General features: G+C 43.4%; 3 protein-coding genes across 20 annotated transcripts in view; 2 read left to right on the top strand and 1 right to left on the bottom strand.

Moving 5' to 3' along the window:
* The first annotated feature begins 4 nt into the window (after positions 1–4).
* On the top strand, positions 5–8,516 carry KBTBD4 (kelch repeat and BTB domain containing 4). Its single transcript, XM_037394133.1, has 4 exons — positions 5–120; positions 3,029–3,649; positions 6,168–6,274; positions 6,853–8,516. The coding sequence occupies exons 1-4, from the start codon at positions 102–104 to the stop codon at positions 7,711–7,713; spliced, it is 1,608 nt and encodes a 535-aa protein (XP_037250030.1). The 5' UTR covers positions 5–101; the 3' UTR covers positions 7,714–8,516.
* Positions 6,284–11,364, bottom strand: PTPMT1 (protein tyrosine phosphatase mitochondrial 1). Of its 3 annotated transcripts, XR_005105237.1 has the most exons (6): positions 11,062–11,364; positions 10,905–10,985; positions 10,192–10,383; positions 8,805–8,941; positions 6,615–6,769; positions 6,340–6,358 (listed from the first exon to the last, which is right to left on the bottom strand). XR_005105237.1 is itself a non-coding variant. In XM_037394155.1 (5 exons), the coding sequence occupies exons 1-4, from the start codon at positions 11,236–11,238 to the stop codon at positions 8,810–8,812; spliced, it is 582 nt and encodes a 193-aa protein (XP_037250052.1). In that variant the 5' UTR covers positions 11,239–11,364; the 3' UTR covers positions 6,284–6,769; positions 8,805–8,809. The 3 variants fall into 3 exon arrangements, 2 of the variants coding, with proteins under 2 accessions (XP_037250052.1, XP_037250051.1); XM_037394155.1 differs by having other exon boundaries at positions 6,284–6,769; XM_037394154.1 differs by lacking the exons at positions 6,340–6,358; positions 6,615–6,769 and having other exon boundaries at positions 8,741–8,941.
* A 111-nt stretch (positions 11,365–11,475) lies between these two features.
* CELF1 (CUGBP Elav-like family member 1) overlaps positions 11,476–24,819 on the top strand; it is a 69,322-nt gene continuing 55,978 nt past the window's right edge. For 10 of the 16 annotated variants that reach the window (XR_005105236.1, XM_037394138.1, XM_037394148.1 and 7 more), the window contains exons 1-2: positions 11,547–11,650; positions 23,547–23,633. The gene's annotated coding sequence lies outside the window, so the exon portion shown is untranslated. Of the gene's footprint in view, positions 11,651–13,006; positions 13,118–23,546; positions 23,634–24,819 lie in introns of those variants that run through there. The other 6 variants (XM_037394135.1, XM_037394141.1, XM_037394139.1 and 3 more) reach the window with 6 other exon arrangements.

Below are 24,819 nucleotides of genomic sequence, written 5' to 3'. Positions count from 1 at the left end.
CCGGGGCCGCTTCCGGGACGGTGGCTGGAAGCGGCGGTGCCTGGCGGCGCGGGGCGGGGGGCGCGGAGCGGCCGCTGGCTGGGGCAGCCCGGGGCGACGGCATGAAGGGAGGCGCCGCAGGTGGGTGCCGCGGGGCCGTGCCGGGCGCCCGGCGGGAGGGCAGCGGCTCTGGGGGTGCCGGCGTGGAGGGGGGGCCCTGGCGGAGCCCCGGGCTGGAGCAGCGCCGTGGGGAGGGGGCAGCTCCCCGGCCGTTTTCCCGGCGTTAGCGTGGCCCAGACGGGGTCTCCCCCGAGAACGGGCTTTCCGTCCGGCCCGGCCCGCAGCGGGGGGCTGCCGTCCCTTGTTTCTGCGGGTTCCCTGCTGCCGGGCGCTGGCACGGCGCTCGCGACCCTGCCAGGGGCAAGGAAGGCAGCGGGTGTGCCGGGGTGGATACGCTGTCACCTACAGCATGGCATGCGGCAGGGCATTGCTTTCGTAACGCCAAATGCGCGTTAAGTGCAAGATTCTGCTTTACTGTTCCTGCACCTCTTTTTCTTGATGGTGGAGATGCCACAGATGCAAAGGGCAATTCTGTGTTTACGAAGAAGGATATGAGATTTACGGTAGTCTTTAGCTGCTCTTTCGTGATGCGGCACTGCTCCTCTGGAAATTGTGCAAGGTGGTGGGGGCAGCTGGTTCTGCCGGACCAAGAGGGTGGAGTAGTTCATACATCCATGTCCTGGTGCTTTGGCATTTTGGGCTGCAGCTTCCGAGCACCATGACTGTAAGAATCAACAGGATCAAGACTGTAAGGATTCATGACACCACGTTGGTAGGGAGTGCTGATCTGCTGGAGGGCAGGAAGGCTCTGCAGAGGGATCTGGACAGGCTGGACAGACAGGCCAAGGCCAATTGTATGAGGTTCCACAAGGCTCAGTGCCGGGTCCTGCACGTGGGTCACACCAGCCCCACACAGCGCTACGGGCTGGGGGCAGAGCGGCTGAAAAGATGTCTGGTGGAAAAGGACCTGGGGGTGCTGGTTGATGGCTGGCTGAACATGAGCCAGCAGTGTGCCCAGGTGGCCAGGAAGGCCAACAGCATCCTGGCTTGTATCTGAAACAGTGTGGCCAGCAGGACTAGGGCAGTGATTGTCCCCCTGTACATGGCACTGGTGGGGTTGCACCTTGAATACTGTATTCAGTTTTGGGTCCCTCACTTCAAGAGGGATGTAGAGGTGCTGGAGCGTGTCCAGAGAAGGGCAATGAGGCTGGTGAAGGGTCTGGAGAACAAGTCTTATGAGGAGCAGCTGAGGGAGCTGGGGCTGTTTAATCCGGAGGAGACTCGGGGCGGAGGGGAGGGGGGGGATGACACGACACACCTTATTGCTCTCTACAGCTCCCTGAAAGGAGGCTGTAGGCAGGTGGGGGTAAGTCTCATCTCCCAGGTAACAACCAACAGTACAAAAGGAAACGGCCTCAAGTTTCATTAGGAGAGGTTTACATTGGATATTAGGAAAAATTTCTTCACTGAAAGGATGGTGAAGCATTGGAACAGGCTGCCCAGGGAGGTGGTTGAATCACTATCCCTGGAGGTGTTGAAAAAGCAAGTAGATGCAGTGCTTAGGGACATGATTTAGTGATGGACTTGACAGTCCTGGGTTAATGGTTGGACTTGATGATCTCAAAGGTCTTTTCCAACCTAAATAGTTCTATGATTGTAGGAGCTTTAACTGAAGTGGGAGCCAGTTTGCAGGATAGGCTTGTACTTGGTAGAGCTGGAAAAATAGTACTGATGTGTTCTATGCTGATTGCAGTTCCTCAGTCTGTTATAGACTAATGTGTAGGTAATTTTCAGACAGACCAGAACTATTTTAAAATCACAGTAAGGGTATAATTAAGGCAGGCCATCATCAGGGATGGGATGGACTTGTCCAGATGACTAGGGATGTAGATGCTACTTCCCATGAACAGAACTTGAGCAAAGAACTCAGGAGGCCTCCTGTATCAATCACAGCTATTGTAAGCAAATGCACGTTTAACAAAATAAAGCATGGAAGAATAACTGTGAGTCTCCTGGATTAAAATCCCGTATTTGGAAACGCTGTGCTGGAAATCATGTTCAGTATTAACTGAAGAAATCTGTGATACCAGTTACCATGGTTGATAGTTGATGTGTAAAAATAAGTTTAAAGTGAATGCAAGCAGACATCTACGTGCTCCTAATGCTGTCAAGAGCCATGAGAAAAAGAGCTCTTTTCTACAGCAGTCTTGTTCTGGTTCAGAAGGGGTTTTAACCCACAAATTGCTTGGAGCTCTGCAAATAGTCTCTGGTTCCTCCTGAAGAAGTGTTATCTTTTAAATTGAATTCTCCTTGACACTTGGGAGACAGTGCTTAACAACACCTAACAGGTTATTTTGCTTGCTGAAGGTGTTTGGTGCATTAACAAGCTGAGTATAACCATCAGTTATCTCATTTGGTTATCTTGAAGGACTGGTGCTTATATCTGGCAGACATCTTACACAATTGTTCGGTAAAAACAAGTTCACCTCACTTGATACCACTGCACAGATTCACCATGTTGGGTTTTGGATGGTAATTAACTCCTCCTGATGATATGAACTGCTTTCTGTGCTCTTTGTTAGTATGATACTGTAGTCTTTTTTTCCACTTAGCCCAGCTATGGTGCTGCCACATTTTTTTGGCTTCGCAAGTTTACTAGGGCAATTGCTAGACTTTCCACTTGAATAACTTGCTGCTTTTCTTTGTGTCAGTGAAATGAGTGGTGAAAAGACGCACATATCTCCCAGTTCTGCGATGTGATGCTCACTGTACTGGAAGTTTGGTATACATTATAATTTTAATTATGCCAGCTTCTCATTTGTTGTTTGAAATTCTGAAGCTCAAGCATAAGTTTCTGGCTGTGCTATTTATATTTGGTCTAAAATAGGCTGACCTCTTACCAATATGTTTGATTCTTCTCTGTACACTGAAGTACTGCATAATCTTGTTGGTGGAGAGAGAAAGTCATATAATTATTGTGATTTTACAGATTGCTGGAGATCTGATCTGTGCAGCACCATGGACTCATCAGAAGAGACTGGAGGCTCCTCTGCAGAAGAAAACTACTTTGTGAATTACACCTTTACCGACCGCTCCCACTCAGGCCGTGTGGCCCAGGGTATTATGAAATTATGCTTGGAGGATGAGCTCTTTGCTGATGTTACAATATCAGTGGAAGGCAAAGAATTCCAGCTGCACCGTTTGGTCCTCTCAGCTCAGAGTTGCTTTTTTCGTTCTATGTTTACTTCCAACCTAAAAGAGGCCCACAACCGGGTGATTGAGCTGCAGGATGTTAGTGAGAGTGTCTTTCAACTTCTTGTGGACTATATTTACCACGGGACTGTAAAGCTGAGGGCAGAGGAGTTGCAGGAAACCTATGAAGTGGCAGACATGTACCAGCTGACTGCTCTTTTTGAAGAGTGCTCCCGTTTTCTGGCCCGTACGGTGCAGGTTAGGAACTGTCTGCAGGTCATGTGGTTGGCAGATCAACACAGTGACATGGAGCTCTACACAGCTGCCAAACACTGTGCAAAGTCACATTTGTCTCAACTGCAAGACACGGAGGAGTTCCTACACCTGCCTCTCCGCCTACTGACAGACATCCTTACAGGTAAGGAGTTCTTGAGACTAGCCAGGATGTGGATATAGAAAGAGACTTTCAGAGAGCCTATCAGGGATTGAACAAAACATATGGAAAGATCCAAGCTTTCATAATCACTGTCTATTCAGAGGCTTAGCTAACCTAAGTGAAGCAAAACATCCTGGATAACTTAATCGGAAAAACCCCTATTGTTACTGAATGTGTAAAGCATCTAAGCTATACAAAAGAGACATAGAGGATGCTGGTAATTCCCAGCAGTTCCTAAGTCAACAGGTCAGAAGTATTACAGGTTTTCTAAACATAACTTACTAACTTTCAAGGATTTGTTGTATTTTTGTTTGCGTTAAAAGTAAAAGAAGCCTTTACCAGAAATGAAGATCTTGTGAAAGTCTTTTTTTTTTTTTTTTCTTTAGTTCATAATCATTTAACATAGTAATGCAAGAACTCAACATTTTTAAGAAGGCTTGAGCATAAGACATATTTTCAGACTGTTAGTGTTATTAACAGTTGTATATAATTGTTAGGATTATTTAGGCTAGGCACTCAGCTGACTGAAATAGAAGTATTACATCTTCGGTAATACAGTAACTACCCTTCTTGTAAAGGTAATGGCCTTCCACAGTAATGGATGCAATGACTCAGTGTTGTGAAGGATGTGTCAACACATCAACAACTTACTCCAACTGCTACCTATCCTTAAAGAGTCTCTGCTGCCCTAATAAGTACAGCCAATACTTTAAAAGTTCTCCATGATGCTGCAGTCACAACTCCATTTTTGTGTGTTTATGTATCATTGCTAGAGGAAGCAAGAACATAGAAGAAGCTCATACACTCAAATGTTCTGGACTTCAGACCAGAGATTGCCCCTTTCTTGCTTTAATTAAATAATCTTGTAAATGTGTAAATAACTACATCTTGCGTGTCACATGTTTTATGTGCTGTTACAATAAACCTACCATGACAGGTTTATTTGGAATACTGGCAAATCTGTCCGTAAGACTTAAATAGCCTTTAAAGTTGATGCTATGCATATGAGAGTCTTTACAGACATTACATTGTATTATGTCTGTTGCATCTAAAGCAATTCAGTCACAAATGTGTTGGGAATATGTACTGATAGCAAAATAAAACCATGATAATTACCTAGCTAAAGTTTTTAAACTAAGTTGTGAGTTCATTTAAAAAAAATAATCCTAAAATCATGAAATATGGAGGTTAATTGCCCTTAACTTCCTAGGGGTTCCATGCACTGACCATATGGCCTTTAGTGTTTGTGGTCTTAAATTAATTGCTCAGTAAAATTCTTTTTCCATGCATCATCTATTTCCACATATAGAATCACACTACTCAATATTTATGCCAAAACTTAGCTCATAAAATGGGTTAAAATCTGAAATGTGCTCCTACTTCTGGTAGGGAAAATATTTTTCTTTTACAATTCCTGCATCCTTGTTTAGTTAATGCAGAATTAAATAGAGGAATCTATTAGTGGCAAGGATTAAAATTAATTTCATATAAACATTATTTTATTAAGCTTATCTTTTGTTGCACTCTAGGATCCATTTCAGAATCAAAGTTTTTTCATTTGACCACTACATGTGATGGACAGCTGTGGAAATCCCTTTTACTAATAAACATAATTGAAATACCTGCTTTTGTTCCACACTTTTTCTCCTCCCTTCCAGCATAAAGAAAAAGTGTTAGAATTTGTCTGATGCCTTCAGCATCATTGAATTCAGGGTCTGTCAAGAAAGCAGATTACAAAATGGGACAATCTTCATAGGGAAGCCTCTCAATGAACACAGGCATAATTGCTAGCTTTCAAACTGGAATTAAATACTTAAAATCTTCTAGGTAATGTACTGATGACAATGCTGGAATAGTTTGTGTCATAAGCAAAACTTCCAGTTGTGTCTGGAAACAAACTGAAATCTGATCCAGCCTGTTGAGTGATTCCTACTGTCACACTGCTAAGGAAAGCTATAGTAGCTTGTTGGGGATTTCCAAACGTTAAGAGGATAGCAACAACACCAGATGCTCAGTCTTGAGGGTCAGCTGTCTGACAGCACTCGGAGAAGGAAAATTTCTGCAGACAGCTTTTGCTAGATAGGTTTCTAGGACCAGAGAGAGAAAGGCAGTTGCTGAGATTGTCAAATAAGATAATATTTTTGTGTAAATGCTTAAATATTGTCATTGTCACTATGAATATAAGTTCTCTTTCCTGCCCTCTTCCTCTCAGACACCGGTTCCTTTGTTGAAGCTCATCTAAAGTGCTTAAGACGTAGTAGCTCTGCCTTCTGATTTTTATCCAAACTAATTTCATGTAGATGTCTGGCTGGCAGTGCTGTTCAGGTCTGCCAAAATCTATAAAACCCTGTGTCTTCCCCCCCCCCCCCCCCCCACCCCGCACCTCTAGAAAGTATGGTTTGTGGTGGGAGTGGGGGTGGGAGTCACAGGAAAAGAATGTTCCTGAGTACACGCACGTTTGTCTAGAAATCATAAATGCCTTTCTGTCCCCACACCGCAGATGGCGTTCCATGTTCTCAGAATCCAACAGTTGCTATAGAAACCTGGATCAACTTCAACAAGGAGGAGCGAGCAGGCTTTTCAGAGACGCTGCGATCAAGTCTGAAGGTATAAAAAGACCTGTTCTGGGGTTGGTGTAGCGCTTGCTGGTTTTGCACTTCCCAAGGTAGGGTGTTCTGTTCACAGGTGTGACTTGAAAGTTGCAAAACACAAATGCCATTGAAATTCCTGGTGCTTGCATGAGGAATACTTTCATTGTCATAAATAGCAACCCCACTGACAGCTTTTTTAGTTTAATCGGAGGCTGCTTTTCAGTAATGATTGGAACAATGCCACAAAGTAACTTATCTCACTAGATGCTCAGTTACCAAAGAGACCATTCAGAAATCTGAGTTTGGCATTTCCCTTATAATAACTCTACGCTATCAATGATGTAACCAGCCCTTACCTAAACCGCAGACACTTGGGTTCCAGTGTTTTTGTTGCTGTTTTGCCATGTCAGATATGACTGGTATCTTGAAAAGACTTTGAGGCTCTGAATCCTCAACACTGTAGGGTGGCAGGACTTGGGAAGCAGATCACACACCTGCCCACAGGTGGGTCCTAAGACAAAAAATTCGGTCTTAGGCATCACTGATGTTTGTGTAAAAAGATCCAGTTCTGCTGACACACTTCTCCTTTCTCAGGTGATTGGAGAAAATGTTCACATCTACCTGATTGGAAAGGAATCATCACGTACACATTCACTTGCTGTCTCTCTGCATTGTGCCGATGATGACTCTATAAGCGTGAGTGGCCAGAACAGCCTGTGTCACCAGATCACTGCAGCCTGCAAGCACGGTAGTGACCTATACGTCGTTGGTGGCTCCATTCCACGACGCATGTGGAAATGCAACAATGCGACTATAGACTGGGAATGGTGTGCCCCTCTGCCCCGTGACCGGCTCCAACACACCCTTGTCTCTGTGCCAAGCAAGGATGCAATATATTCACTGGGGGGTAAAACTCTGCAGGACACTCTCTCTAATGCAGTCATATATTACAGAGTACGAGACAATGTCTGGACAGAGACTAGCCAGTTGGAAGTGGCAGTCTCTGGAGCTGCAGGTGTAAACCTTAATGGTGTCATTTATCTGCTGGGTGGGGAGGAAAATGACTTGGACTTCTTCACCAAGCCCTCTCGGCTCATTCAGTGCTATGATACCAACACGGAGAAATGCCACGTGAAGCCATACGTATTGCCCTTTGCAGGGCGCATGCATGCTGCTGTACACAAGGATGTGGTGTTCATTGTAGCCGAGGGGGATTCGCTGCTGTGCTATAACCCCCTCCTGGATAGCTTCACTCGGCTATGCCTGCCAGATGCCTGGAGCTCAGTACCATCCCTCTGGAAAATTGCCAGCTGCAATGGCAGCATCTACGTCTTCCGTGACCGCTATAAAAAGGGTGATGCAAATACTTTTAAACTTAACCCAGCCACCTCCGTTGTAACGGTCACAAGTGGCATCAAAGTGCTGCTCACTAACCTGCAGTTTGTCCTAGCCTAAGCAGGAAGAACAGGCCCAAATGATAGAAAGGGCAGCGATGATGTTCTGCTGTGCAGCTCGGAGGCACCTACCACCCTCAGCACCAGTCCCAATTACTATGAGCTCACAACATCCAGTAAGGACTCCACCCTCTATACCTGTGCAGAAGAAGTACAGGCATTCTGGCTGTGGGCCTATTCTTTTACATAGCACTATTAAAAGTTGAACTGCTGCATCTTAGATTTCAGATTGACTAAATGCTATATTACTTTGATCCCTTGATAAGCTGCTTGTGTTCAAGGCCCAAAGAGCAGCATATGGCTTTTTTAGCCTGGAACCAACCCACCAGTAACAAATCACATGGCATATAGACAATATCCTCCTTGGCCCAGACTACTAGTTTTAACTGCCTGGGAGACTGTGTGTTGCTGCCATGTCAGTCACAGAGTTAGATGTGCACTGTGTCCTCCAGGGATGTCCCTATTTAAACATTCCCGTGCCCCCGTTTCAGGAGGGACTGGCAGAAATATTTACAGCAGAAAGATTCCACAGCTGAGCCCAAGACCTTTAGTAGGTTGTATTATTCAGCACTTCTAGAGGAGTGGTAACAAACTGGGAGCTTGCTTAGCGCTGTCATCACCTAGCATAAAGAAGGAGATAGTTTGTAAGAACATTGCCTTCCTTTACTGTACAGGGAATCCCCACCTGTAATCATAACATAGTGTTGGTGAAAGACGGAATCAAGACTACTTCCTCCTACCCCTCTCTGTTGGCACTGTAACCCTTTGGGTAAGAACCTGAATAAAGTCTCTGCTGAGACAAAGTTTTCTTTTCTTTTGCCTCAAATATTATAGAGCTTCCTGTGGACTGCAGTTCAGCTCAGCACTGATACTGCGTGTGGGAGAGAAGAGCTACGGGGCTCCAAGAGAACTAAGATATTAGTCATAAGGAAAGAAAGCTTTCATGGAACAGCCCAACCTCCCCTTTACTGTGATTTATGTAAAAACTTTTTTGTTGATGGTCAAGAAATAAAACGCGTAAGCCTTCATTAGATCATTAAAACATACGTTTTTTTTTAAAGCAGCCAAGACAGAGATATTGATAGTTCTTACTGGCACTATGCAGTTGTCCCAGTGATTGTGTTCCTGTGAAATGTCTCCAGGACCTGGACTTGCTTGTGCCGAATGAGGATGTGGGGACGGATCTTGGCAATAGCCTCTATTGCTTCCTGAGGGCTCCAGTGATGCAGCTGAAAAGGCAGAAACCCTGCAAGTGACAATTCCATCCCTGCACCAGTCAATGGAGCCTTCCTGAAGGCTACAGGTGACATGGGAGTTGTTAGAAAGTTTGCTGCTTCACCCCTTCTGTTGACTTTATGTTCCCCTCAGAGGGGCCTGAATGTCAATGCAAGTTCATGAAATGAGCCCCTCGGTTAAAGAGGGATGGTTGCTGCCTGGAACCTCCGTTTTCTGTCTCTTTCTTGTTTCCATCATATTGTGAATAGTTCCCTGTCCTGTTCCCACCAGTCCAGAGCAACAGTGCAACCTGCTGCTTTTATTTTTTTTTTTTAACTTTTCTAGTACTCTCATTGCTCTTCAGCAACTTATTGGGAAAATTTTCCAGGGAACACTTAATAACACCAACAGAACAATTCATGGGTGGGATTTTGTTCTTAGTTCTGGTTTACCCAGTTGGGTCTGGAGGAGAACTCAGAAAACCAAAGTCCCTTCTCTTGATCCTGAATTATATTTACTGAAAGGCTTAGAAAGGCTTATCATTTTAGTTAACCAGGGTGAAAATCTGAACAAAAATAGATGTTTATCTGCTCAGTGAACTCGTCCTCATGAGTGACTTGTTATTCCAATCTCAATCTGTTCCTCCATAGAAAGAATTAAGAATGGCAGAATCTTCCAAAACCTGTTAAGAACTTACTATATTAATGGCCCAGAAAACTGAGCAGCTTCCTGAAGCCTGACTGATACGCCCGAACCAGCAACAGATACCAGGAGACCACATGTTTCAAAGCTTTGTTGCAACAGTTCTCTTTCCCTAAGATCAGAACATCTTTGTCAGTGCCTGTGCTAGTAACAGAGCTGGCAGAGGCAGGACGTATAGATGAATGATGGCAGCTATACTGCGGCTTCCCACTGTCTCATTGCCAGGAAGCATTACCTTGACAGAATCGTAAGTGCAGATGAACCAAGTGTGCAAAGATAAACTAGATCATCCAAGAAAGCTTAGACCTCAGTTCAGCGAACATTGTTTCACTTGTTCGTTTACTCTGCATTTGCCACATTCTACAAAACAGCAATGTAAGTTTGGGGCCTATCTATCTACCTCTCTTAACATGGACCTCCAGCCCAAACTCCGTAAAATCATGGAATATTAATGCACCTGTACGTGCTTTAGGCTTTTTAAGCAAAAGCAAACTGTAAAGTTTCGCTGTATTCGCTCAGACTGTATGAAAATAAACCCCATTTAGCACAGAATCCTTCTTACTTGAATTAAATATGCTGCCACCATGGTGGCACTGCGGGAGCGTCCTGCCTTGCAGTGCACATAGACACTGTTACCACAGGCTCGGTGTTTCAGTATGAATTCAACACCTTTGTGGAGGTTTTCCAAGGTGGGGACTCCAGTCAGATCCACAGTGCTGAGACGCAGCTGCTCCACTCCCATTGCCTTCCATTCCTGAAATGGACATAATGGATTTGATCTGTTAACTTTTGGGGTGCGTTTTTTATTTTGCAGAAAGAAAACCCAGAACCTGTTGAGACAGCTGGGAAATTCAGTGGGGTCGTAAGCAGGCTCTGAAAGTCAGCCCTTTAAATCAGATGTGTGAGAACTGTAGTGCCGGCTCTCAGGAAGGAGAGGTTAAAGGGAACTGAGAAGATGTGGTTCAGCGAAAGGGACGGAGCTGGGATCCGGTCCCAGAACAAAAGGCATTGCTGTGCTCGCACCGGGATGGACGTGGGTTTAGCCCCCCTTCCCTCCCCGCAGCTGTGACACTTCACTTGCACCCTCACGTTTTACCTCTCTCTCGCCGAGTTTTACAAGCTGGCCTCGGCACGAAGCGGCCCTGTCCCTGCTGCCAGAGGCCCCGGTGGGTGCCAGGCTCCCGGCTGCAGGTGGCCGGGGCCTCACCTGCGCCGGGACGGGCGGAACGCCGGGAGACCCTTCCCGGGACACAGGGGCAAGCGCCCCGGCCTCACCTGGGCGGAGCAGCAGAGGAAGCGGGTCTCGTACTCCTCGTTGAGGGTGACCACGGCGCGCACGTTCTCCTCCGCCACCAGCTACGGGCACAGGCACCGTCAGGCACCGTCAGGCACCGTCAGGCACCGCCGGCCCACCCCGCCGCGCCCGCCTTACCCTGCGGCTGCGTCCCCGCAGCGGCAGCGCCCCCAGGAGCACGGCGCCGTCGATGCGGTGGAACCAGGGCCGGCGGGACCCGGGCAGCCGCGCCCGCAGCGCCGTGTACAGCAGCGTCGGGTAGAAGAGCAGCCGCGCCGCCCCGGCGCCCAGCGCCTCCGCCAGCCCCAGCCCCATCGCGGGCCGCGCCGCGCCGGGCGGCCGAGGGGCGGGGGGGGACCGCGGACGACCGCACCGAGCGTGAGGAGACGGGGGAGCCTGCGGCGGGCTCGCGCGGGAGAAGGGGGGCGGCGGGCGGGCGCTCGGCGGCCGGAGCGGGGCGGTGTCGGGCGGGGCACGGCAGGGCCGCCCGGCCGGGGAGGGCGGGCGCTCGCGCGGCGCCGGCCCCTCCACCTCGGGCCCGCCGTAGTCTCTCCCGGAAGCGCCGCCATCTTGCGGAGCCGGCCTGAGGCGGCGCAGGGAGCGGAGCGGGGCGCGGGTGTATCCCTGGGGGCAGGTGAGGGCGGCGGCCGCCAGGAGGAGCTCGGGCCGGGCCGGGCAGGGACGGCGCGGAGCGGAGCCTGCGGAGAGCGCGATCCGCCTCGCGCAGGTAACGGCTCTCCTCCTCCTTCTCCCCCCCCTTCCTCGTTCCTTTGGGCTCCCGCCGGCGGCCACTCGCGCCGGGCCGGGGCGGCAGCCTCTGCGGCGGGCAGCTCGCTCCCGCCCGCCGCTCCGCACGGCGGCGCGGCGGGGCTGGGGCCCGCGGAGCAGCCGCCGCGCCGCCGCCCTGTGCGCGCCACCCCGGAGGCGGTGGCCGCCCCGCCGGGAGCTCCCTGCGGGGCCCGGAACCGGAGGCCGCCGGTTGTCGCGTGTGATCCGAGCGCTGACACCGCCTCGGGCGCCGCTGGGCCGCGGGGCGGCGGCGGGGGGCGCTGCAGGTGCGAGCGGAGCCCGAGGCGGCGTCGCCATTGGGGCGGGGGGGCGAGCTGCGGCGGGCCCGGGGCTGCCCTTGGGGCGGGGGAGCGGCTCCCCCGGGCTACGGCCGCCGTCGGTCTGCAGGGCTGGGCGGCTGAGGTGCAGCGCAGCGGCCCGGCGGCTTACCCCGGGAACGGGGGGTGCGGTTACCTGTCGTTGGGGGCACGGTAGGCGTCTGTCTTTTGGACTAGTGAAACGTGTGCCGGTATACGAGTGTGTAGAGGTAAGTCGGGTATACGAGAAGCTGAAGCAGGGGAATTGGAGTTCAGCACAGTGTGAGGGTTTGCGGTCTCCGAGCGTGAGAAGGCGTGACGGACGCTACTGGAACGAAGTGGGAAACAAAATACAAAACCCAAGAGAGACTGAACGTAACATGAATGATAAATACATAAAGAAGCAATAGAGGTTGATAACAGAATGAGCTTTTTATAGGACTGTTCATGAGTAGTGAGTTTAGAGGCACCATTATAATACAAGTGTGGAACCTTCACTCCTTTGAATTCCTGAGGAACTGTGGCCCAGACACTTTCACCTCTAAGGCACAGGCATTCTCTTCTGCCAGAAGTTGTCAGGGAGCATTTTTCAAACGTTGCCTTTTTCTTGTATGTACTGCTTGAGGTATGATCATTGAGTGCATTTCACTGGGAGCTCACTTGATTTAGACAACGTTTGATTGAGAAAATCTTGAAGTACACTTTGCCTCTGGTCTACAAGCAACTGGACTTAAAGTATCTTGAATTTATTTTTTTATTATTTTTTGTGTCTGTCTGTCTTTTCAGTCTTACTCCTTATACTAGTGATCACAATAATTGGTAAATTATCTCCTGGTGACTTTTGCTGTCTTCTTTACTGCTTTTCTGTAGATTAGTTAATCAGATAGTTTTTACTGCGCTGATTTGGCATTGTATATCTGTAATAAACCCATCATATTTTTTTTTCTTCCCCTCAGCTATGTTCTTGGGAGCTCTGCATAATGTGAAATACTGTACTTCCTAGAGTTGTATCCCGTGTCTTTAAGAGGCAGCTTTGTTGAAAATACTACTGCTGTGCTAGATGTTTAAAAATACTTCTTATGTCTTTACGCTGGGATAGGAAAGTTAAGGTGGGTGCAGCTTGCTTCCTGCAACTTAATATCTTCAGTTGCATTCCTGCTGATGAAGAATCCCCAGGGCAGGAGTACAATTCTCGTATCTGCTTAGGGACATGGATGCAGATATATATATCACTAAAATCCCTAAATGGGGATTTTAAAATATGATGGTGTAAAGGATTATTTTGGGTTTTTTAAGGTGCTTACTGTTCTCTTTCAGCCTGTGCTCACTTTCAAGATCATTGCTTATTCTGGGGAAGTGTATGCTGTTCTGTGGAGTGTTTTCACTGGTTTTGAATGATCACTCTTCGATGACTGTGGTTTTCCTTTCACTGTCAGTTTCTAATGTTACATCAGAGAGAAATCAGTCCCAGATCCCACCTCCATGGTTACATGCTTGCCCTTATACATAAGATGCATCTGCTTCTTTTTTGTAAACGAAACAAAATTATAGATGCAGGCTTAGGAAATTATGTTTACATGCAAAAAAAAAAGCAGGAGCATCTCTAGAAAAGTAGACGATTGAAAAGTGACTCATAAAATCATGAATGCTAAAATACAAAGATTTATGCGTTGGGTAGTTTTGTTTTGAAAGTATATGGCTTACAATAATGGGAAGAACTTACCACTCTTTCACAATGGGAGATACAGCAAAGAACTCCACAGTAGTACTGTGTACTTATTACTGTATCCACCTTTTTGCTGGTCCTTCAACACTAGGCACACTTGTAAGATTATTGTTACATGGTGTGGGAAGGGTGTCCATAACTTGTTATTTCTTCTAAGAGTAGGGATTCTGAAGACATGCTGCCTGACGCTACTGTTCTAAAGGGAAAAGCAAGAAAGGTGGCCATATAATAGATATGCAATAGTTGTATATTTCGTCAATAATAAATCCATAATTTGCAAGGTCCCTTGGAAGCAGCCTTTACATCAGTTGAAGAATCATTAGATGAAACAAATTATGGAGCTTTGACATTAGAGAAATACTTATCATATTGTGTAACTATTCTTTTGAAATTACTGCAAACACAATATTATGCTGAATTAGCTGAATTTCATAAAAGATAATGTGGTTCTTCAAATATTTAGACTTGTATTGAGTTAAGTAAAATACTACCTATAATCCAATCTCTGAATTTAGTAAGAAACTTTGTTATGAGGAGGTTGTTCCTTAACTATTTCTTGTATCTTTTTCTGGAATGTGGTTATTGAAACTTAGTAACTGATAATCTTAATTTCATCTGTTTGCTGCTTTGGTCTTCTGCCACAAACCTTTTCAGAGGGCCTGCTCTACTCTATTTTTTTTTTTTTTTTTTAGGCTAGGTGGGAAGTGTTACAAATTCTCGTTTTTGAGATTTCTTGCTTAGTTCTAACTCTGGTGTCTTAGAACCCACTGTTCTGGCTGTTGAAATAGAGACTGTTGTTTAGCAGTACATCCATGAGGCAGTCCTCATCCCAGTCATTTCCAAGTCATAATGTGAGTTTTGCTACTGAAACAGCAGCGAGAGTCCAACAGACTCAGGTTTATATTTCTGCATTCTTATTTATCAGTCTTGCCATGGGTGTCTCATGTTTTCTTTCAATCTGGGCATGTTCAGTATTGCTTCTTGTCCTTTAGTTTACCATTCCCAAGTCTATGGCAGAGTTACTCACTGTGTTGGTAACTGCCTTCAGGCAAGAAAATATCATTTTTATCCATTGATCGTTGGTTTGCAGAGGAAAAAGCAGTATAAATCAAAGGACAGTAAAATACTTCAGGGTTTATTAGAATGGGAGTTGTAAAATAAGAAAAGTTATCTAGGCCCTCTAATGGGTATTTCTCTCAAAGTACTGCAGCACAGTATCTTGAGTTGTGATCCTGTTACAGGATTTCTTGAGGCAAGAGATTATCTTGATTGGAAGAAAATAACCAGTAGTTTTATTGCCTTTCCTCCTGTCATTGGAGATGCTTGTGTTCTATGAAAAAATGCAAGATAGCACCTTTTCTGCTGTTGCTGTCTGTATTTTAGAATATCTTGCCAAAACTCTGTGTTTGGGACACAACAGTGAAAAGTGTGAGCTTTAGCATTCACGTTTTTAAAAAGATTTCTCAAATGTCAGCTGGACATCGTCTTGTTTGCACCTGAGAGAGATACAAGCACGTAAAGCTAAAATACACATTAGGTCAAAGCAGGAAGTTTGGATAGAGCAAGGAGGAAAATGTAAACTGCTTTAAAGCTGCAGTGCATATTAGTCTGGAAATCCTTTGCTGTAGGGATGAATAGCTTACGAGTCTGAACTGTGATAGACAGAGCAGGCTTATTTGTTTGACAGCAATGTAGTATGTATGGCACAGTCATCGTCCAAGGTAAAGGACATCATCTTTCTGACATCTTGAGTGACATAAAACTTTCAGCCATCTTAGCTCTGCATTTTAAAAGAAAAGGCATTGTTGCTAACTGAATTCAGGATGAACAGTGAGCAGCTAGATAGCTGAACAGAAGTCTTCAGTAGTTTTCAACTCTTAGCAAAGAATTTCAGTTTAGGTGATACAGTTTGCGGCACAGGTATGTGTGTGAAAGCTTTATGCCAGAAGTGGAATCCTCATCCACAAGCTGTCATCTTTGTCCCATGTATGCATATTATCCTTCTGTCTTCAGTATCCTCAGCATATCATGGTCTGGTTTTTTGTTTTGTTTTTAGAAAAGATAAGCTGGTTTACTGGCTGCTCTGTTAGAAACAGCGTACTAGTGGCAAACTGACAAACTGCGAGTTTTGGTAATGAGTCTGTACTGATTTAGAGTGGATTTGTAACTGATTTAATGGCTTGGCTTGCTGTATTAAAAGTTCTTAAGTTAAAGGTAGTTCTAAGTTAAAGGTAGACTTAAGATTGTATAAACTGGTCTTAAAATCATACTTGTCTGGGATTTTCACATTGGTTTAACTAAATTATTTGTAAATATAACTTGGAATAACTGGCTTAGATACTGCTGAAATGAGCAGGCCCTTTGGGTTTTTTGTCCTTTTCAGCAGCACACCTCAAGGAGATCTTGAATGAGCGTGTGGATAAGAGAATGTTTGCTGAGTATCCAGTGTCATGCTGGTATGATATTTGGCAGGCTTTCCTTTGCAGACAGTTTTGAGGGGTTTTTATGGTTGCATGCTGTGTGTTCTCTCAGAACTGAATTCTCTCCTGATTCTTGTAAGAACTCCTTTGACAAGAGTTCTGTCATGTCTTACATTGTTTTCACTTGAAATTAATTTGAGTTTTTCAGGGCCTTGGCTTTTTCTTTCACCTTCATCAAAATTATTCTTTCTGGTAGCTTTCAATTCTATCTGCAGGCTATTTTGTACTGCACTTTTCACAAAAATAATGTAATTTTTACCAGCTAGATTTCAGTATTTCACATGTCAAAGTAAAACTACTGTTCTCCAAACATCACTTCGAATTCAGGTTTTCATTGAATCCATGAATATGCTGTGCTATTTTTTCTTCAAACTATGCAGTTCAAAAGATATTCTAACATACGCACACTATCCACAAACCCTTCAGAATCTGTAGGAAAGGGAGCATTCACATCTATTTTTTTTTTTTTTTCCAAAGCAGAGGAGGTGGTTATTTATGAAGTCTGTAGTTCATATGAAGTATTTAGTAGACAATGTCTAAGACTACATATAAAAACGGTAGCATCTTTCTTCATCTACTCTATGTAGAGATTTGCAGGATAGACACCAGGCATCTTAATATCTCATCAAAATCTTACAAGATAGAGTTTTGATAAATGATTCTTCAGAAGGCAATGAGATACTGGTCTTTCAGGAAAAGAGAATGTATTTTCAATTTCACATCTAGCCCTTGCATTATGTCTAGGCAGAGCACAGTGTAAAAGTAATTCTTCTCTCATTTATACGCTTAGATTCCTAAGCAGAGCACCATCTCAAAATCTTTTTGCCAACTCACCTGTGCCTCCTTCCAAAAATTCCTGTCTTCCCCATCATTGTATTGTGACTGTACAATGTCTAGCACAATTTGAGCAAAATGGTAAAGATTTCTTGAACAGTCAAGCGACATTAGAAGTGATACTACCATTGAAAAAGATAAATATGGAAACTCTTTAGGGGAAAAAGGGTTGTATATTTACTTCTATAAAGAAGTTTTGACTGCTCAGAAATCTGTGATCATATATGACAGGAAAAGGTAAGTGTGAATATTCTGATAATTATGGAGTAATATTACATTTTGAATTGTGTGTTCAGTGCCAGAATTTGATCACTATCACAGACTGGCTGTAGGTGGTACTGTCTTATTTCACAGTGTGGAAGCTGCTGTGACAGTGACTCTCTAATGCAGAATTTGCTTTACAATTTTGGGGGGTTTAAAGTATTTTTCAAGTATTTAGTTCAAGAGTATTTAGTTGAAGACTAAGATTAATAGGCATTTCATGACTGCTTTCAGGGGAGCAGGACTAGGACACATATTCTTGATCCTTTCTTGTAAGGAAAATAATTCAGGATATGCGTAGCCATACAGCTAATTCTCAGTATGCTGGTGTCTTCCTCAATTTGCAGGGAGCCTAAACCAGTATCTCAGTCATGAGAAATTTGAAAAATAAGGAAATTGTTTTAAATGCCAGCACTTTTGTATCTACTTACAAGCCACGTTAACAGAGCTACCTGACTAGTGCACTTCTCAGAGTTCTGAATTGGTCACTACATTCCTGATATAGTTGAAAGCTGCAATTTCCGCATATTTGTATGAGAGAACTTTTTTGGTAACTTCTGCAAGATAGTTTTGTATCACCACATAAATGTGGGATACACGAAGTATAAGAAACAGGCAGCAACATAGGGTAATAAATCTCTTTTAAGGAAAATTATGCTTTTGTATATAAATGAAACTGTTACTGAGTTTGTAGGCTGTCATTCCTGTCTACTAAAAAAATCAGGGGCTGTGCCACTTTTTTTCTTAGTCTTCTTCTTTGAATGCCTAGGAATTTGGGTTTTCAGTTATATTGATTTTGCTCTCTTTCTGTGCCAGAACATGAAAGGAGGGGGGGAGAAGGAAGTGATGGGGATGCTGCATAAAAGTGATTTTCTTCTGTTTTTGTGAAGAATATATAGAAAAAGATTTAGTTTGTGTTTAAACACTGGCAAAAAAGGACTACTGGGAAAGCAGACATGATAGCGCAGGTCACCATAGTAGTTTGTGTCAACCAGTGGGAGGTCATGCTTACTGGTTTAGGGAAAATACTTTAAAAGGGAGAAGGGCTTAAAAAGATTGCTATAATTCAATTCTGGGTCAGGGAAGAAGGTCAAACCAAGAGCTTGGTATGCAGATATGTGTGTCCAAAAGCAACAAGGAAGACTTGGCCAGTTCAGTAGTTCTTGAAATGCTGGTGGATGTGGGGATTCCCTGGAAGGGAGATTTTTGTCTTTCTGAGTTGCTGCCCAGATTCTGTTGGATCTTCTTCATAGAATTCTTCATAGATTCTTCATAGAATCTTCATAGATTCTTCATAGAATAACAATTCTATGTTATTAAGGTGGGCTCAAGCAAAATGGGCTTGGAACTAATTTCAAGGTAGTAACTCCTTTAAGTTTGTATGCTTTTAATACTTTTCTTCCCCTGCACCTTGTGACAGTGAATGAGGGTGTGCATATGCAAAGGAACTTGTCTTAGCAATGGTCTCTTTCAGAGACCATGTATGGGTAAAGCAGTTCAGCTGGTTCAGCTCCCTGCTCCTCCCTCTCAGAGAGCTGAGCAGAATCCGTTCTGCTGAAACGGTTGTTCTACTTTCTGCTTTCTATATTTGTACAACAGCAGCACGCTAGCAAACTAGGCAGTGTGGCTGGTCTTGTGTGCATTCGGCATTTGCTGAGCAGAATTGAGAGCCAGGGCTTACAGTCTCTGTTGTTAGCGTTCGTCTGTCTGTCTGCGTCTCTGGGGAGGACTGGCATTCCAAGTGAAAGGTGATCTGTTTGTGGACGTTTTCTTTTTTTGTAAAATGCAGTTCATCCAAGTTGGAAGTCTAGGGACCGGGAGTGGAGGAGGGAAAGCAGATGTCTTGAAGGGAGAGTGTGTAGTGGGTGGCAGCGGCATCAGAAAGATACAGTTTTAAGCTCCAAAAGAGCTGCAGTCTTCTGGGATGAGTATTTTAATGTCCCTGCCTGCTTTGGGGAGTGAGTAGCCAGGGCCTATATCTTTCCATAAAAGGCCTGGTGTCACTGTCTGCCATGAAGATTAATGAAAGCTAGATCCTGTCCTGTAAGAACTGAGTGCTGTCTTTGCTTGTTGTGGGTAAGGGGGATTAATGAGAAGCCAGACCCTGGCCAGCTTAGTTTGGAATAAGAAGTTGGTGCTAAGGCGATGGCATTGTAGAATATACCTTGTTAGGAAGAGCTGGAAACTTGTAACTAGGACTTCCCTGGCTGTGCTTTTGCATAATCTTTGTATTAAGGCTGTACACACATTGGGATGACTATTCTTAATAGCTTTTTGTAAGTAGTAGATCTTGTGAGCAAATAGTGCAGGAAGTATGTCGGCTGCTGACACTGTAGTAAGCTGTCGATACAATGATTCTTCTGAGTAGCAGAAGGGTGCTCAAAACAGTGGTAGCAACTGGATCCACCATTAACATTGGCAACAGATCTTTTGAGAGGGAGAGGGAAATGGGTTATAGGCTACTTCTGATTTTAGGGGATGCTGTCCAGTTACAAATTCTGCTGCCTTTTGAATATCTATGCCAATAGGCATTGGGCCTTTTGTTTCCTGAATTTGAGTGAGGAAAACATTTTTCCACTTGTGAAACAGAAGGCAGTGTCTTATTAAAATCATTGTTGAGGACCGTGGTCCATAAACTCAGTCTGAATTATTTTCTTTCCTACCACTGCAGTCTTTTCAGTGTATTTCCTCCTGAGAAAGCTGTGTGTATCTCAGATTCAGAAGAAGCAAATTTTGGAGGCAAATTTGTGAATCTCAGATGCCCCGGCAATGTCTGAATCACACTGTGTCTGCAGGTAGGGAACTGTGGTGACAGAGGGTCATCTCATTCTTGAACTGCTTGAACTCAAGAAACTTTCTTGTGTGGCTGTTTTCTGATCATGCTTGGTTTAGCAGGGACACATTGCAGTAGTTGTTCCATCTGCATCTGGAAAACCTATGGAATTCTTTGTGAATATGGAGCTTCTAGGATGTTGTTTGTTGTCTTAAGTGCCCTGGTATGTTTCCCAATTTTTGCATCCTCTTAAAGCCCTCTGCTTTTCTTCCTGCTTTCCCACTTCCTGTCTCCACAGTTGACATCCTTCTATGTAAACCAACCAGAGCAAAGTAGCAAAAAAATAATCTAAACTGTTTCAGAATTTACAATACCAATTGACAGTGAATCTTGGTACTGTTTGATGCCTGTGATCAGGGTTGTAAAATTCCTCTAAAGTGTTTTCTGGTACCATACTTAATTTTTGCTTGTAGTCTTGTAGGAATATGATTAGGAAGTTTCAGAGGCTTCTTGGAGGTACACTATTGCATGTTTAAAAAATACTGTTTGTCGGTTCTCTGAAAGATGTGATGAAAAATGGGTAGAACACTGAAGAAGTATGTGTTCAAGTGCATTGAGCAGATGAAAGATAGTACCATTCTACAGCCTGGCGTTAGGAGATTTAAATATTCCATTTTGTAAGAATGTGAGACAGCGTAAGAGTGTAAGAAAGTGACAGTGTTCAGAGCTAAGCTGAGCTGTCAGTTTTGTTTCTTGGAAGGCAGATACTTTGAGCTACGTGTATAGTAAATTTGTCTTGCACCTATTGCCCACTAGTGCAGAATGGGTAACAGTGCTCTGCCTATTTCCAGGAGTTCAGGTGATTCATGTAGCAAAATACAATGCTTTAGATGTATAAGGACAGGAAATCATATTTGCCATGTATACTTTGAGTATCCATTCTGGATTGACTACATTATTATCCTGCTTGCAGAAAAGTTTTATCAAGGTTGGAGATAAGTGAGAAGTTTAGCTTTTGTCTGACATCCTTTGGAAGTCCTGAAATTCCACAGGAAGGGGTAATGTTTTATTTTCTTCTTACTTTATTGCTTTTATGATTTACAAAAATAATTTCCTTTTTTTATGTCATAAATATACAGTTGAATAATAACGTTAGGTTAAGGGTGGACATGTGAGAAGAATTTAGAATTAAGTCCAGTGTTCATTTGAAGTTAGTTAAACTTGTAACAGCTGTTGAAAAGAATTACTGGTATTGAACTTCAGGAAGAATAAGTGAAAAGTGAAAGTTAAAAAAGATTTGCTTGTGATTTTAAAAAGCTGAATCATATACTTTAATCAAGGATAGGGAGTGATATGTCTTTCAAAGTTGGAGGCAGTCTGCTGGCAAAGAATTGGGACAGTAAAGGTGATTATATGGAAGAACATGTATATGCTTACAAGTATAGAGTTTCCTTAATGGAAGTATTGGAAGCCTTATTTATTGTTTGAAGTTTTTAAAAAGGATTAATCAGTAGAGAACGATTTGAAATTTGGCACCTAAATCTGATGATGTAGTTCCATGAGTAATTTGAATGAGCATATGCCAGTTTTACTCTGAAAGAGGCTTGTTCCATCTTTCATGTGTTTCCCTTTTCCTTTGTGCTGCCAAGAGCATCTGTGTGGTTGTGCAGTGAATTCAATCAGAGAGCATGTCTGTGTTAGAACTATTATTTTCCTGTTATTGGTAGGCTAGATCACACCTGGATCATTTCCTTTCTCAGGCTTGTTATGCAGAGGTGCGGATGGATAGCTGATGAGGGCAGAGTTCTCTGTTCTTTTGGCAAGAGCATCAGCTTAAACTGGATCTACAGTAGGAATATCTTGATCTATTCCTTTGTATTTCCACCCCATTTCTATGTAATCTTTATGGAGAGCTTATGTCCAGTCTTCTGGAGTAATACAAACAACAAGAAAAAAAGAATTGTTTGCATGTGTTACCCTGTATGGCACATACCACTTTGGTTTAGACAGGGAGGTACTAAATGTTGTCACAACATATTTCTTTATGAATGTGGTATTTGATACATTCTGTGTTTGATGCTGCTGTATAGAGAAGCCTGCTGTTCATTTGGGACGAAACTGGTGAACTTCCCTGAGGTGAGGACAGAGAAAAGATAATGTGCCACGTAGACGGTTACATTTGAGGTTCTGATTTAGGAAGTATAAAGTGCTTTCAGAATCCAGATACTGAGGTATAGAAACCCTGAGAATCCAGTAAGATATGTAAGAGGATTTTATGTCTATTTTGAGTCCTCATGCAGCCAAGACTGTATTTATAGCACTTGTTTTGGTCATAAAGTTTCTGGAGTGTCCTCCTGCTAGCAGTGGAAACCAGCTGATGTCATACTGTGCCTTCCAGGAAAAGTGAACGGAAAGAATTGATGGAGAAGTGTCTAAGTGAAGAACGTGTGAAAATACATGCATAAAACTACAAGCAAGTACTGAATCTCTCTAGTTCTTGGCAGAGTGCATTGATGCTCTTGATCCTTCCCACCCCCTTCTCCCCCGACCCAGGCAAAGGATCCAGCCTTATACAGCAGGGAGAGCAAGCAAAGCTGTCGGCTGGCACAAGAGTTAGTGAGCATTAATCGCCACAGGCGAGCATCCTGGAGGGGCTGATTGAGTCATAAAATGGGCCGTGAAGGTAGTTTGTGAAATAAAAGGCTGCTATCAGTAAGAGAGACATTCTGTTAGTTGATTTTAGATGTTCATAATGGAGAATGAAAGTTAGGCATCTTCAGACAGAAAAGTTCATCTTAAGTGTGGTGTTACATTTGTGAATGGTATTCAGACAAAAATAATGCTTCAAGGTGCTGCATATGTTTATGCATTGATATGTTTTCAGCAGGTATTAGGTTGTAAATTAATGCAGATTTTTTTTCTCATTTTTCTATATTATTTACAGTGGTTTGTATGCTTCAAATACTATATAAAGACATTGAAGAGGGGGGTAAATATTATAAAAAAAGAAACTGAAGTATGTATAAGTGATGCTGCAAATGATGACAAATGAGAAACCTTCGGAGAGTTTGAGTAGAAGCTTAGGAAGGACTGCTTTGCAGTAAAATAGTTAGATTTTATTTCATTTGGGTTTTTGAACGAAAGTCAGGACATTCCTAAGTTGATGTTCCCATAGCAATGCCAATGTTTGCCTCTGATGAAGAAAAAGAAATAGTACAAAATATTTTTTGTAAAGCTTCAGCTTTACACACCCAATATTAAATCTCTTTTAAGTGTTAAAATTTGCTGTTGAAAGTTATTTGAACCAATATTCCTTAAAATAGAGCATTGATCCCAGTTCTTTGCCGATGTAAAAAAGTGTAATTTGAGACTTGTATCCATTTACTTCTGCAAAGGATTTGACCATGTGCCTATTACAAAAGGAATAAAAATAATTGAGAATATTTTTACTCTTTGGTTTGCAGGCGTGGCAATGGCAGATTCTGCACGGTAGAGTTCATGGCAAATATTTGTCTAATATAAGCCAAGCAAGAGACACATACAAGCTTAAGGTAAATCAGTCTTTCTTAGTTGTGCTTCTTTGAAATAAAATATAAATGTTTAAACTTTAAAAATTTTGCAGATACAAATTCGGAGTAGACTTGAAATTCTGTATCCAGTTTGATTCTGATCTTTCAAAATTGGGATACCTCAAGATTATTTTCCCTCTGAAGCTGACAGTAGGTGCTGGAAATGGTCATATGTACTGTGTCCTCTTCCAGTATTTTAGGTGTAATAGTACAGAATAGCGATAGTGTTTTGAGGATGTTTGTGGGGAGACATACAAAACTTCTTTATTGTCTGTTTGTATTTGAATCTATTTCTTTTGATTGCACAAAGGAAAAGAAGTGTGTAAGTACCTTGATATTGTAGAGTCATAAAGCGATTTGGGTTGGAAGGGACTTTAAAGATCATCAGTTCCAACATTATAAAAAGACATTTTTAACAGAGCTATGTGAACTGTGTCTGTCTAAACACTGCACAGGGATGATTATCCCATTGAGATTTTTTTATCTTGCCTTTAGCGATAAGTGAGTAAAAGTGTTAGTATTTGAATCTTGTGGCTGAGATAGATGAGGTTGTCAAAGTTCAGCTAGGGTTGCTTCTAGAAGTAATCCTTGTGGTTAAACTGAGGATATTGTTTCTGTTCACTGCACCTCAATCTTTTACTCTAAAGAAGTCATAAAACTTTGTGCTGCATTTGATAGGTCTTCCTGTGGTGTGTACAGTGTCTGTAAAGCAAAACAAGAACGTGTGTTTTCTGAATATTTTGGATCCTCATTCAACAAGTAAATAAAATGTTGCATTAGTGTGTACCTTCTGTATTTGCAACTCTTGAGACATTATGAGAGTCTCTTGATGCCATAATGTGGAAGGATATAGCAAGCTTAAATCTTTTGTTGGTGAGATTCTTTGGTTTTTACTAACAGACAAATGTTTTGTGGAAAGATTTTTTTATGAAGTTGTTTACTAGGTTTTCAGCTGGGATGCAGCTGTAACAATGTGATGATACTCTGACTCCTATTGAATACATTCTGTTGCTAGTTCTCAAAATACCTCTTCACAAAGAAAAACAAGATGATAATACTGTACAAACAAACTCCTAGGACCATAAAGTGACTTGTCCAGTGCTGTTCAGTCCCATAGTTAGTAATAGAACTCACGTCTTCTAAGCCCCAGTCTTGTATTTTCAACCAT

The sequence above is a fragment of the Falco rusticolus genome, chromosome 7 (genome assembly GCF_015220075.1).
Source record: "Falco rusticolus isolate bFalRus1 chromosome 7, bFalRus1.pri, whole genome shotgun sequence".
Lineage (NCBI taxonomy): Eukaryota > Metazoa > Chordata > Aves > Falconiformes > Falconidae > Falco > Falco rusticolus.
The sequence above is the reverse complement of the archived record's forward strand: the minus strand, read 5'-3'. Positions and strand labels throughout refer to the sequence as shown.

Excerpts from the sequence above, each read along its gene's own strand:
- PTPMT1 (XM_037394155.1), bottom strand. The coding sequence starts at position 11,238 with ATGGGGCTGGGGCTGGCGGAGGCGCTGGGCGCCGGGGCGGCGCGGCTG. Across the intron at positions 10,986-11,061 it reads TGCGGGGACGCAGCCGCAGG|CTGGTGGCGGAGGAGAACGT; the intron begins GTAAGGCGGGCG and ends CTGTGCCCGTAG. Across the intron at positions 8,942-10,191 it reads TGGCAGCATATTTAATTCAA|CTGCATCACTGGAGCCCTCA; the intron begins GTAAGAAGGATT and ends CTGCCTTTTCAG.
- KBTBD4 (XM_037394133.1), top strand. Across the intron at positions 3,650-6,167 it reads ACTGACAGACATCCTTACAG|ATGGCGTTCCATGTTCTCAG; the intron begins GTAAGGAGTTCT and ends CCCACACCGCAG. Across the intron at positions 6,275-6,852 it reads CGCTGCGATCAAGTCTGAAG|GTGATTGGAGAAAATGTTCA; the intron begins GTATAAAAAGAC and ends CTCCTTTCTCAG.